At 41.1% G+C, this 12,423-nt stretch overlaps 2 protein-coding genes across 2 annotated transcripts; both read left to right on the top strand.

The window, feature by feature from the left end:
- The first annotated feature begins 664 nt into the window (after window positions 1-664).
- tspan7 (tetraspanin 7) lies at window positions 665-6,360 on the top strand. Its single transcript, XM_034544147.1, has 8 exons — window positions 665-915; window positions 3,122-3,310; window positions 3,397-3,471; window positions 3,563-3,670; window positions 3,978-4,133; window positions 4,259-4,342; window positions 5,388-5,472; window positions 5,690-6,360. Exons 1-7 carry the CDS (start codon window positions 829-831, stop codon window positions 5,454-5,456), a joined length of 768 nt encoding a protein of 255 aa, XP_034400038.1. The 5' UTR covers window positions 665-828; the 3' UTR covers window positions 5,457-5,472; window positions 5,690-6,360.
- Window positions 6,361-7,979: 1,619 nt separating this feature from the next.
- Window positions 7,980-9,857, top strand: mid1ip1l (MID1 interacting protein 1, like). Its single transcript, XM_034544005.1, has 2 exons — window positions 7,980-8,110; window positions 8,569-9,857. The coding sequence occupies exon 2, from the start codon at window positions 8,650-8,652 to the stop codon at window positions 9,148-9,150; it is 501 nt and encodes a 166-aa protein (XP_034399896.1). The 5' UTR covers window positions 7,980-8,110; window positions 8,569-8,649; the 3' UTR covers window positions 9,151-9,857.
- Window positions 9,858-12,423: the final 2,566 nt, after the last annotated feature.

Raw genomic sequence — 12,423 nt, 5'->3', positions numbered from 1 at the left:
GAAAGTCAAAAATATTGAGCTAGTAGTGAGCCACATCATTTACTATATCATAGTTTGACTTTGATTTAGCAAAACGATCACATAAGCCAAATGCAAAATGATTTGACGGCAAGTCAACTTATTTTCCTCGCCATTAAAATGTATATGATATAATAAGGCTTCTCATGATTTTGACAACGCGTATCATACTGTTGATTTAAATGAATTGTGAAACTATAATGGAAGGTTGCTTGTTCCAGCTTGGCAGATATGAGGAGAAAGTCAACTTATTTCAAATTAAAGGCTAGTAGAGAACATCTATTATTAATTACTATATCATAATTCAACTATACTAATATTACATTTATTAAGCCAAATTTACAAGATCATGAGTTAAAATAGTTGACCCTTTCATTAAAAAAAACTATGAGATTTCAATGTAAACATTATGTCATTATTTGGATTGACCATTTTAACTTTACATGACCATTCAATTGGACAGTTTTGCAGATAAAACCTCACACTCATCCATAAACCATACACGTATTGTGTGCGTACAACATTGGAAGAGTTTACCGTCTCTTTTTAAAGCAGTGCCTTGTCGCTTTATTGTGAAATGTGTCCTTGACGAAGATATGTAACATACGTGTGACCGCTGACTCGACTCTGGCTTGTTTGAAGCCATTTTTCCCATCAGGAAAGTGGGTCTGGGTTAGTGACGACACTTCCCCTCTCGCGCACTCTCTCTCTCCCCGAAGTTTTTTTCCTCGTCTCCCCTCCAGGGCGGTGTGAAGTCAACTTTTCTCTCTCCCTTTTTCTTCTTCTCTCGTTGAAAGTAAAAACGCAACCATGTCGCCGCCGTCCCGACGGCTTCAGACGAAGCCGGTGATCACCTGCCTGAAGACCTTCCTCATCTCCTACAGCCTCATATTCTGGGTGAGCTGCACGTAGCTAGTGGGGGGCGGGGGCGCGCGAGCTCGAGGAGCTCGAGGAGCTCGAGCAGCTCGAGGAGCTCGAGGAGCAACAATGGGCTCAAAGCCGCGGCTTGCGCTGCCAACGAGGCGATCGAACCTAACTCCTGCAATCACGAACGGGCCACACACACTCGCCCACACTCACGCACACGGAGTTTTAAATGTGTTGAGTTTGAGGCGAGCTGCGTCTCTGTTGACACAAAGAAGCCACTTGTTGACAGTGTCGCGTTGGCGTTGTTCGGTCAGATTTTATCGACGTTAAAAACGTCGCACCTGACGTACAAACCGGGGTGTAACTTTGTTTATTAGACGTGATGTTATTAAGTGGAGGTTAGATTGAACACTTTTTATTGTTGTTCTTTTCACCAACTTGATTAAATGTTAATAAATTGCAATAAAAGTCCATTAATCGATGGACAGAACATGTAGCTGATTATGTAACTTTATTTTCCAGCTGCTTCATTTCCTGTAAAGAGTTAATGATAGTGACAACCAACACTAATTGTCACTGTTTAGGCCGTATTTATTTTCTTTATTTAATCACTTGGTCCATAATATGACGTGCATTTGGTACACATTTTAGGGAAAATAGGACTTTCCATTAAATAAAAGTGAAATTCAACTATTTTTTTAATGAAAGTTTGTAAAGTTGTTATTATTGGAAACTGTATGCTTTCATGTAGGCACATTTCACAACAGTTTCTGCTTTTACGTTAATGTGAGGTTGTTTGTAGGAAGGCTTAATGTACATTTGATTTACAGTACTGCGCACTAACTTAAAAACTATGATAGGCTCGCAATCAAATGGAGTTGATTAAATAGTTGGAGCATTAGCGTCAACTTTTTTTCCCTAATAGGCCAACAGTCTAAAACCCAAATATATTCAGATTTCTTGTCACGTAAGACAAAGAAAAGATGCAAATCTTCCTATTTGAGAAGACAAGAGAATGTTTGGTGTTTCTACCTGAAAAATTACAGAATATAGTTGCCGATAGATTTTCTGTCGATCGACTAATTGTTTCTTAACCAAATGATTAAATGAGACGATAACCGTCGGAATAGTTGCCAATGAAAGTAACTGCTAGTTGCAGCCGTAATTACATGTAAGACAAATCTAAACGTAAGCTTGTCTGGAAAAGAGAGAGAGAGAGAGAGAGAGAGGGGACACGTCTTCCCCCTCGTTCATCTTTGTACTCAGCAAACAGCGTCTCAGGCTGCGAACACAAAGTCCAGGTCAGTGCTTTTATCGAGCAATTTATGGCTCTTGGCTGGTTGAGCTGATGCCTCACCTCTAGCTAATGACTTGTGTGGGCAGTCAAAAGATACTGAGATGATAAAACCTCCGGCTGAGGCGAGCGGGGTATCCCAGGTGTGTTTTTACTCCAATGTGGACCGGTAATTTGTAGATGCATAATCTGCTGCATCTGAATCGTGTTTTTTAAGACTGACACAAGGTCGTTTTATCAAATTGATGATGATTGTGAACAATATTAGAGGCTACATTTTTACTTGATAAACAATGTGAGTCAGAGCTTCAACATCCCCCTATAATGCTTCTCTTCACCTGCATTTCCTCCACTGAGAACCGATTTAAAGAAAGAAATCAATGAGGGAAATAGGGTTATTCACCCCAGCATGGTTCTTATTTAAAAGTATTCCTGATATTGTCCAGATTCAGTGCAGATCACTGGTATATTGGAGTATTATCATAGTGTTCGTGTAGTGTAGGGTTGGATTTCAATTTAGGCTGCAACTACAAATATTTTCTGGATTTATTTATATGATCGTTTGGTCTCTAAAATGTCAGAATATTGTGAAAATGTCCATCAGAAGTTCCCAGAACCCAAGATGACATGTTAATATGTCTTATTTTTAACAGTTCAAAATGACAAAGAAACAACAACAAATCATCAAATCTCATGTATGACACTGAAACCAGTAACTGTTTGGCCATTATTGCTTGACAAATAAGTGATTTGAATATCTAATAATTTTATTTTGTTCCAGTTTAAAGACACTTCCAAATTTAGCTCCTACACATTAAGTTATGTTTCATTTTTAAAATCATTAATAGAAACAAACGAAATACTGTAGATTTGATAATAAAAAGCTGCAAGTTTCTCTTTGGCTCTTTGATGCCGGAGCTGACTCCCCGCTGTCGCCTTCAGTTCACAGGAGTGATCCTGCTAGCTGTGGGCGTGTGGGGGAAGGTGAGCCTGGAGGACTATTTCTCTCTGGCCTCGGAGGAGAGCACCAATGCGCCTTATGTCCTCATCGGGACTGGAGCCATCATCGTTATTTTCGGACTGTTCGGATGCTTCGCTACATGCCGCGGCAGCCCATGGATGCTCAAACTGGTCAGTGGAGGTGCTGCCAGTTCCCTGAAATGGTCCCTTTTCGATGTGACCTTGTGTAATTGTTTCGTATGCATTGCTTCCTTCAGTATGCCATGTTCCTGACCTTGGTGTTCCTGGCGGAGCTCGTGGCCGGTGTCTCAGGCTTTATCTTCAGACATGAGGTCAGTTAATCGTCCAAAACACTCACATGTTTTTCTTAAATGGAGCACATCGGCTCTCTAAAAGATATAATCTTTGTTTTGAATTCACCAGATCAAGGCTAAGTTAGGCGTTGCCTACAAGAACGCTGTGAAGAACTACAATAGCACAGACAGCAGCAGCAGCAGCAGCAGCATTGCAGTGGACGCCATCCAGAGTAGCGTAAGTGGGCTGTTTTCCATTACACGAATGGTGTTACTCTTATCTGACATGACTTGTTACTCACTGTATAAAATCTAGGTTATATATCTCAAAAGGGAAACTAAACACTGAACACACAGGCAGCAGAGAAGTGCTGCTCTCTGTCGGTTTCAACCTTGTAGCATGTCGCTCTCGCCTCTGCATGTGTTTTCCAAAACATCTACAGTCATTTTTTAAAAAGCTAATCAATGTTGACCCATTTTCTGTCGCTCAAAGAGATTTATTGCATCCCTGTAATCATTTTGTTGCTGGCTTTATTTCCATATAGTTGTATTGCTGCGGAGTGAACAATTACACCGACTGGAGTGACACTAGTTACTTTAAGGAGAATGGCATCCCTACCAGCTGCTGTAAAGACAGCGCCAACTGCCAACCAGAGACCCTCAAAGACCTCACCAAGGCCGGGACGGAGGTGTACACGGTGGTGAGTTCACTGCCTCACATCACGACACCGTAGGAACAATCGGGGTAATCCGTCGGCTCAAAAACTGTCCAACTGTGTTTGTAGAAAACGTTAAAAACCTCCATAAATGTGTCTTTCTGCTGCAGGGCTGCTTCGCACGGGTGACCCATGTGATGGAGTCCAACCTGGGAATCATCGCAGGGATCTCCTTTGGGATCGCTTTCTTCCAGGTACATCACAAGTTCTTTCAGATGCTTGGTCTCAAAACAAATGGGACATATCATTTGTTTATTTCCAGCATTGTATCTTGTTTTTCTAGCTTTTGGTTGTAGAAGTATTTAAGATGCAGTGACACAGGCAGAAAAAGAAGTCTAGTAGAGCAACATCTGGGCAGATGACTTTGTAACATCAACCCGTTGGCTACTTCTGTCACAATGACAGAAATGTTTATTTATCGTGCACCGTCTCTGTTAAATTGACCAATAAGTAAATAAAATAATGCGAGCAGTCAGGAAACCAGGCATAAAAAATAAATTCTGGATTTAGGGGTGTCCTGGTGGCTGTTTAAAACACTGACCATTGTTTGAGTCTGGTGGGGGACATTTCATGTCTGCTATATATGGCATACTGTCTAAAAGGTGAAAATGATCATAAGTACGTACTAAAAAACACCTGCTGAACAGCGATTAGAGGGTTCTAGCAGGGTTTGAAGGGGGTGTTACCCTTAAATTGTTGTGAGTCCTAAAGTCTTTAATTTGTAATCGTGTCACTTACGTTCTCGTGCACACAAATAAACAAAACTGGGACCCTCTCAGTCGCAGTACTAGTACTACGCCATTATTTAAAGTAGTGCCCTGTATTTAAAATCCCAATTTACTGCTCACTATCGCATCAATTAGGTGTCCATTATTCATTGATGAGTGAATAATTTTTTCACAGCCGTGATTTTATGACTTGGAAAGCAAACGTGGCCACAGCAACATGTTGATGATAATTAACCACTGTGTTGTAAAACAGTGCAGGAGGTCAAAGTTAAACCAGATAGTTGCCGTGCAGAATCCTATAACATTTACAACCTTTGATTTCACTTTTGAATAATGGTTTACACAATATAGTCTGTTATTTATAGCCTGTCTCGCCCTATGCACAGCTGTATCTGCAGCACTCTGCAGTTAAGTTATACAGTGAACTGATAAAACACGTAGTTTCCCTTTAAGATTATTAGTTGTGTCTGTTTTGATTGATCTATATTTTGTTAAATGTGTTTCCTCTCAGCTCATTGGGATATTCCTGTCCTGCTGCTTGTCTCGATACATAACCAACAACCAGTATGAGATGGTCTAACGGTGACCTTCCAAAGGTGAGATTTGTTATCCCCAAAGTTATTAAATATTGAGGAAGTGAAATGTTCTGAATTGCTGTTCCTAGCTTAGAGGCTAAATCATGTACAGATTGTACTCGGCACAATTTGTGAACAGTGATTTTTAAGGATCCAATGTTCAACTGCAAATACAAATTAGCTGCTTCATGCCGGTGGCTAACAACCTGTCTCGCATGTTTTCGTTGTGTCTTCGCAGGTCTCGGATGGCAGCTCCTGATACAAACTGAGTTGAAAGAATCTCCTGTGATTTTAATATTGTGTTTGTGTTAGTTGATATTATTTTAGAAAGGGAAAAACACTCATTGCTTCCTCTTTTATTCGCCAATGACAAATGAGCAGATGGGGAAGAAATATGAAAGGAAACCCGAAGGGGCCGTTATCTAGAGTGCAGTCTGAAGAATTCAAAAGGACCTGGACATTTCGGAGACTGTTTGTTACTCCTGAGATTTAATTAGATTTCTATTAAGCGTAGGTGTTACTTTATTTCAGTTAATTGACCAATTGTCAACATTTCCATTTATTGTGTCTTTGTATAATGCAGCTGCCTTATTTTGTAATTCTGCTTAAAAAAAAAAAAAGACAGATGTTAAATGTCTTTGCAACACTAAGTATATTTCTGTGTGAGTGAAACCAAAATAAGCCTGAGAGATAGACGAGGAGGTTGCCAACCTGAAATCACGTTTGTGTGATTCACAGGAAGGACTTGAAAGTGGGCGTCACTGACGACTTGGGCCAGTAGTGTTGAAAACCGGCATTCATGTGTGCCAACTTCATATCACAGTCTTCAGTGTTAAATTGTTATTCTTTTGTGGATGCATATGAAATACTTGACCAAAAAAAATAAAGATTAAATTTAGTATCTTCCAACAGTGCGTGTGCTCGGAGATCTGCATGCAGCTCTGGGTGTGTCTGTCCCACAGATGTCTGGAGGCTACATTAATTTGAAGAGATGCAAAAAATATTTTGGCAGATGAACATGACTCCAGACAAAATACAACAGGAATTTAGTTTCTCAATATGACTTAATGTAACTTCAGCACAATGTTTAAGGATACATAGTTCAGATGCCTATGTGCAGTTTGTCGAGAGTCGTTGGTATGAATTCATTTTGATTGAGGTTTGGCACTTCCTCTTAAATATTGTGTATTAATGAAAATATGACAATCTTGGAGGAAATCTAGAAATGCGTTCTCTGTTTAATTCACTTAGTTTTAATATTTTGGGTAATGGCAGACTTTTAAAATATATGAAGATGATCCTAATCTAGAGCAGGATATCTCAAACCAGTCATTCATGATGTATACTGTATATACACACACACACACACATTCTCCAGGTGCTGTAGCTGGACTGAAATTATGCATATTTCTGTGTATGAAGCCACAAGTAAAAGTTATGAAACAGGTTTTCTGACTCAATGCCACAATATTAGTCTTTGATTTAAAGTTACAATCAGTTAAATGTATTCAAAACTAACATGGCTTCTGACAATAAACTAATATGACAGTACATGTTAACAAAATAAATCTTAGTCAAGACTAATTTGTTGGGATCTACTAAAGGGTCGCAAAAGAAATTTCAAGGGTTGATTTACAAGATAAATATATGAACAAATCTATTTCTGCAAAAGATTGTTTTCTAGACTTTGCACTAATCTCTGCAGTTTTTCTGTAACTTAAAGGATAAATATTCTCCCAAAAGCCTCGAGAAAGGATTCAAACTGAGAAAAATTATATTATTGAACTGACTGTTTCCAGTTTGACTTGCCGCACAGCAGGAGGATCAGAGGTGTAACTAAACATCTCAAAGATGCTCTGACGCTGCAACGCCGTAATTAATCTAATTAAATACACCTGTGCACTGCTGACAAACATGCAGATAAACATGATGTGTTGAGGATTAGTCACTATGTCATGTTGAAGGTGGACACAGTGGAGCTTAAACTATCAGGTAACAACCTTCCTTTTGTATAATTAAAGATTGTAGTGCGATAATAGTATTGTGAATATATATACTGTGATTGAAAGATTAATATTGTAAAGAAAAAGCATGATTCGTGTCATGCGGGCGGGGGGTGATTTAACAAAGTCCAACCAGCAGGTGGAAGTGCTGTGTAAGAAAATATACAAAGGCCGTTGTAGAGGCAATGGAGACATGAGCAACACATACTAAACGGGCATTAATTGTTTTTCTAATGCAAAGCAAAATACGCCCGACGGATACCGCCTTGCCTCCCTGTGCGAACTTGACTCCGTATTGCCTTTAGGCTGCAAACGGTCTGCACAGGAGAGGTTACAGGAGGACCTGGACACACGTAATTGACTGGCAGCTGTGATCTGTCGTCTGATTGGTCCGTTTTGGATCAGATGCTATTAAGGGTCCGCCTAATGCCAAGCTGCCCAATGGGCTCTGTAGAAAAACGCAGGAAGGGCGGTCTGTATTGTTTATCCTCCACCCCAACCCGGCTTGGCTAGTATAAAGTCTGAGTTCATCCGACAGACAGTTGAGGAAATCTTTCATTTTCCTTCCCGGCGGGTGGTGTGCAGACCCAGAGAAGACGTGGTTTATTCAACCAGCACATCCACAACGGTTTTCCTCCGGTTACCTCGTGGTTCAGGTCAGTCTGCATCCTTTTTATTTATTTATTTTTTTATATATATATATATATATATATATATATATATATATAAAAAAAAGCCCTCTGACGCGAATAACGGCCCATATGAATACACTTTAATATCAGGAAGTCAAGGTCGTAATGAGTCGGCTGTTTCAATGTGGCGAATTGAAGGCGATTATTCACGTGCCTTGACGAAATGCTGGGGGGAGGGGTGGGTGCTACAGTAAACCCTGCGATGAGACACAAACTGCCTCTGTTTCATCATATTTCCTGCCTCACTGCACTAACGTGTGTGGTGGGTTATGAATAATTTCCTTGCCTCCATTGTGAATGTGTAAATCTCTTTTTATTTTTATTTTTTTTAAAGTACATCAGCCATAGATTTGTCTTCTTTGCTGCAGCATTTTAGCAAATTTATTTGTTTCATCCTCATGTTTCCCCACTTCCTCTTGCAGATCAGCCACCTCCTTTACACCAAAGCAGCTCTGCCTTAATATCACCACCTGCCGTAACCAAGCCACCCTGAAGCCTTCAAGATGATGCAGATCAGCACGGACTCCGCCAGCAACAAGCACTCCCTCATCAACGTCATGCACCGCTTCATAGCCGCCGCCAACAACATGGACGAGACCATCATGGTGCCGAGCCTGCTGCGCGACGTGCCGCTGGAAGAGCGTGCGGCTGGCGAGCTGGAGCCCAACAACAACAAAAACAACCACGAGCCACCGTGTCCCAACAAGCAGCGGGACATGTACGAGCACTACCTGCTCCTCAAGTCCATAAAGAACGACATGGAGTGGGGCCTGCTGAAGAGGGAAATGAGCAGCGGCGCCAGCTTCCTGGAGATGGCGGTGAAGCAGGAGGAGCAGCAGCAGGTCACTGGGGACCTCCTCCCGGACGAGAACACGGACCTGGAGAACCAGTTTCACTATCACCTCAGAGGACTGTTTGGGGTTCTGTCCAAGCTCACAATGCAAGCCGACCACCTCACCAACAGGTACAAGAGGGAGATTGGAGGCGGAAACTTCATGAGATAGAAGTCACTAAATGTCTTTTATTCCCCCCCCCCCCACCCCCCCCTCCACCACCACCACCACACACCACCCCCTGGACTGCTTGACCTGCACAATGGGATGTGTTGAGGCCCCCCAATTTCTTTCTGATAGCTCTTAAGGGTCAGTGAACTGACCAAGGCGACTTCTCTCACTCCTGAGAAGCGACACATCTTCCCTGACCAAAACATGCCTGAAGCCAGTGACGCCTGCACCCGTCCCTCTGCCTTTCCCGGTGCAGGGGGACACTTTGCGTGGCCGAGGTTTATTGAATCTGTCCCCTGAGTCCACATGAAGCCCAGCACTAGTTCATGGAGATGTATGCCCTCCCTTTTTGTCTTCATTTCAAGTTTGAACATAAATTGGTCACCAGATTGTGAATAAAAGGTTTCTGACTGTAGGAGAAATTGAATGCTGGTTATTCTGTCCCTTTTTTTCTTTTCTTTCTCCAATACAATTTTAACGCTGAGCTGAAGGGCTCTAAAACCTGCTGAGGTTTTTCAATCGTTCCACTTGGTATTACTGTAACATGGTGTGCCTTGACTTTTTCATGCCCTGTTCACTTACTCCCCATTGTCTGACTGCTTACATGGTTCATCAAAGTGTTCATGATACTATTAATTTGTCTGTCTTTGAATATTTCAAATTTTATATTTAAACGGTTACACTGAAATAAAAAATTGGAAACTTTATTTTGCTTGGTTTGTCACTGCAAACAAGAAGATTACTGGATGCTCTTTGTAAAAATGGAAGAGAGAAGTGATGGCTGGTCAGCAAGTACAGCAGTCAACTATGACTTGTTGCAGCTTTTGTTTGAACATGTTCAGAGAGGTGAGAGCTGTTAGTTTGAGCGAGTTTTGTAGTGAGTTCCATTTGCAGCAGCAAAATGAAACGCGTTATGACCAAACACAGTACGGACATTTGAAATGATGAGCCTAATGAAGTCTGGATCTAATGGTAACACTGGGTTTTATACAGCTTTCTTAAGACAAATTAAATTGTGGCTATTCTGTCAGACATCAGATTTAACCAACCCCTCGGCACATCACGTTTTTGTTTTATTGCCATTGTTAAAATATTTGAGATGAGACGGTTATAAAAACAAAGTGCATGGACTCATCAGAAGTGACTTTATTTAGGTGAGGCCATAAACTTGAACAGATGGCACAGAGAACATAATCTAAAATAAACTTGCAGGATTTTGTCTATTCAGAGGATATTGATCACAAAAGCTTTGTCAGTGAATATGATGGTAGTGGAGTGTTAATGAAATATTAAATTGATATAAATGTTTCTCAAACTGGCCCTCGCCAGCTGCCAGATCCATCCATCACTGAGTGAAACCCTCCCCTTAGCAACAGCTCCACCACAAGCAGCCAATCCGGTGGCAATGGCTTTTTTCTTTTTTTTTTTCTTTTCTCTCAAAGGCACAGCGGTGATGAGATTGTGGTGTGATGAAGGGTATCCAGGAAAAAAGTCGAGGGCAGACATGTTCAAACAAACTAGTGTTCACGCCAGAGTTTGCATAAAGCGTGCTGCCTGAGCCCTGTGGTTGGAGGCCAGTCTTTTTTTTTTTTTTTACTGACAATGGGCCAAACAAATGGCTGCAAATCAAAATGGCTGTGCTGGTCAGTGTGCCTCAGCCCACTTAGATAAAATGGGTCAACCAAACTGGTGACAGCCGGCCAGACAGTGAATGGGACACTTACACCAATTTAAACAGATTTTAAAACACAGCTATCAAATCTACATTCATCCATTTCATTTACTTTTGGGCCCAAACTTGAAGCAAAAACTCAACATCTTAGGAAATCCGCTTATTGACTTTATTGCCACGAGTTAGAGAAGTTGGTTACTCATCTTTGAATATGAAGCTATATAAATAAATGCTAAACACGTATCCGCAAGCTTTGCGTTGTCTAATGGTGGCAAAATTCCAGCACCTTAAAAGCTCACTAATTGACACATTGTATCTTGTTTGTTAAATCCGTACAAAGAACATCAGTCCAGGACATTTCTGCTTCCAGACAAAAAATAGTTCCAGCACACAATCCGCTTAGATTTTATTATTTTTGTGCACAAAATAGAAATGTTAATGAATGAGCTTTACAGATTACCGTGAGTGAGGTAGCTGTACCCTGTTTCTAGTCTTTATGCTAAGCTAATATATGATAAAGTAAGCTAAGCTAATTGGGTGTTTCTTTAACCGACAGACATGAAAATAGGAATAAATTGAAGATTGATACTATCAGAATATTCCTTTGACACTATGAAGTGTTTAAAACAAATACATAAAAGCTACTTATATATGGCAGTGTTTTTTTGTTGTTAGATATTTGAATATCTCCTTGAATATAAGCTTTGAAATAGTATTTTCCACTGCACGCTCCAACCAAACAAATCTCATAGAGCTTGAACCATGACATTGATATTCTGCATGCACACGTCTCCCAAGTCACGCTAATGTCTTGAGAAACCTGGGAGCAAATCGTTGCAACCGCTCAGTACATTGCAGATCGGAAGTGGCCCCAGAGTTGAGCGTACATTGTGCTGTTTCATCAGCGTGCACAGCAGCTATTAATAAAACAGTTTCAAAGTCCATTTATTCTAAATTGAGAAGTTACATTTAATGAATTACAACCTCAACATAAACGGTAGTTTAGATGTGTGATATTTTTTGGCAGTGCTGGCGTGGCGTAAGGGGTTTTGGGTTCAGTGCAAGGGCACCGACAGATCTTGGGGACATGGAACACATTTGGTGTCGAAAGGGGCTCCGAGTGGTTGGCCCACCTCGCCTGGCAGCACGAGGCAGCGTGATCACAGACTGGGCAGACAGCGTCTACGCTCTTCATCTCAGCAGCAGTCTGTTGCTCAACAGCTGCAAAGCTCCTCCCAAACAGAGATAACGCCTCAGACAACCAGACAGAGCAGAGAGCATTACTTTGTATGTCAGGTCAAGTTAACATGACAAAGGTAACTACGGGTCAACCACGTGACTTGAAATAAAGGTTTATACTTTTTTTTAGCAGTGCTCTTACAGCACCAATATACCTGGCAGCCACACCTGAACTCTGTTAGCCGTATTCTGCACTTTCCTGCAGTAACAGCACTGCTCCCTGAGTCAACACCGGAGTGCATTCACTGTGTTGTTTGCTTTAATACCTGGAGACGTTTCAGTGAACCTTTGAGTTAACTGGGAAATTAAGCAAAAGAGACAAATATGTGACTGTTTGCTTGAAACTGAGTATATTTGGATTC

The sequence above is a fragment of the Cyclopterus lumpus genome, chromosome 10 (assembly GCF_009769545.1).
Source record: "Cyclopterus lumpus isolate fCycLum1 chromosome 10, fCycLum1.pri, whole genome shotgun sequence".
NCBI classification, from domain to species: domain Eukaryota; kingdom Metazoa; phylum Chordata; class Actinopteri; order Perciformes; family Cyclopteridae; genus Cyclopterus; species Cyclopterus lumpus.
The sequence above is the reverse complement of the archived record's forward strand: the minus strand, read 5'-3'. Positions and strand labels throughout refer to the sequence as shown.

Excerpts from the sequence above, each read along its gene's own strand:
- tspan7 (XM_034544147.1), top strand. The coding sequence starts at position 829 with ATGTCGCCGCCGTCCCGACGGCTTCAGACGAAGCCGGTGATCACCTGC. Across the intron at positions 3,472-3,562 it reads GCTTTATCTTCAGACATGAG|ATCAAGGCTAAGTTAGGCGT; the intron begins GTCAGTTAATCG and ends TGAATTCACCAG. Across the intron at positions 3,671-3,977 it reads TGGACGCCATCCAGAGTAGC|TTGTATTGCTGCGGAGTGAA; the intron begins GTAAGTGGGCTG and ends ATTTCCATATAG.
- mid1ip1l (XM_034544005.1), top strand. The coding sequence starts at position 8,650 with ATGATGCAGATCAGCACGGACTCCGCCAGCAACAAGCACTCCCTCATC.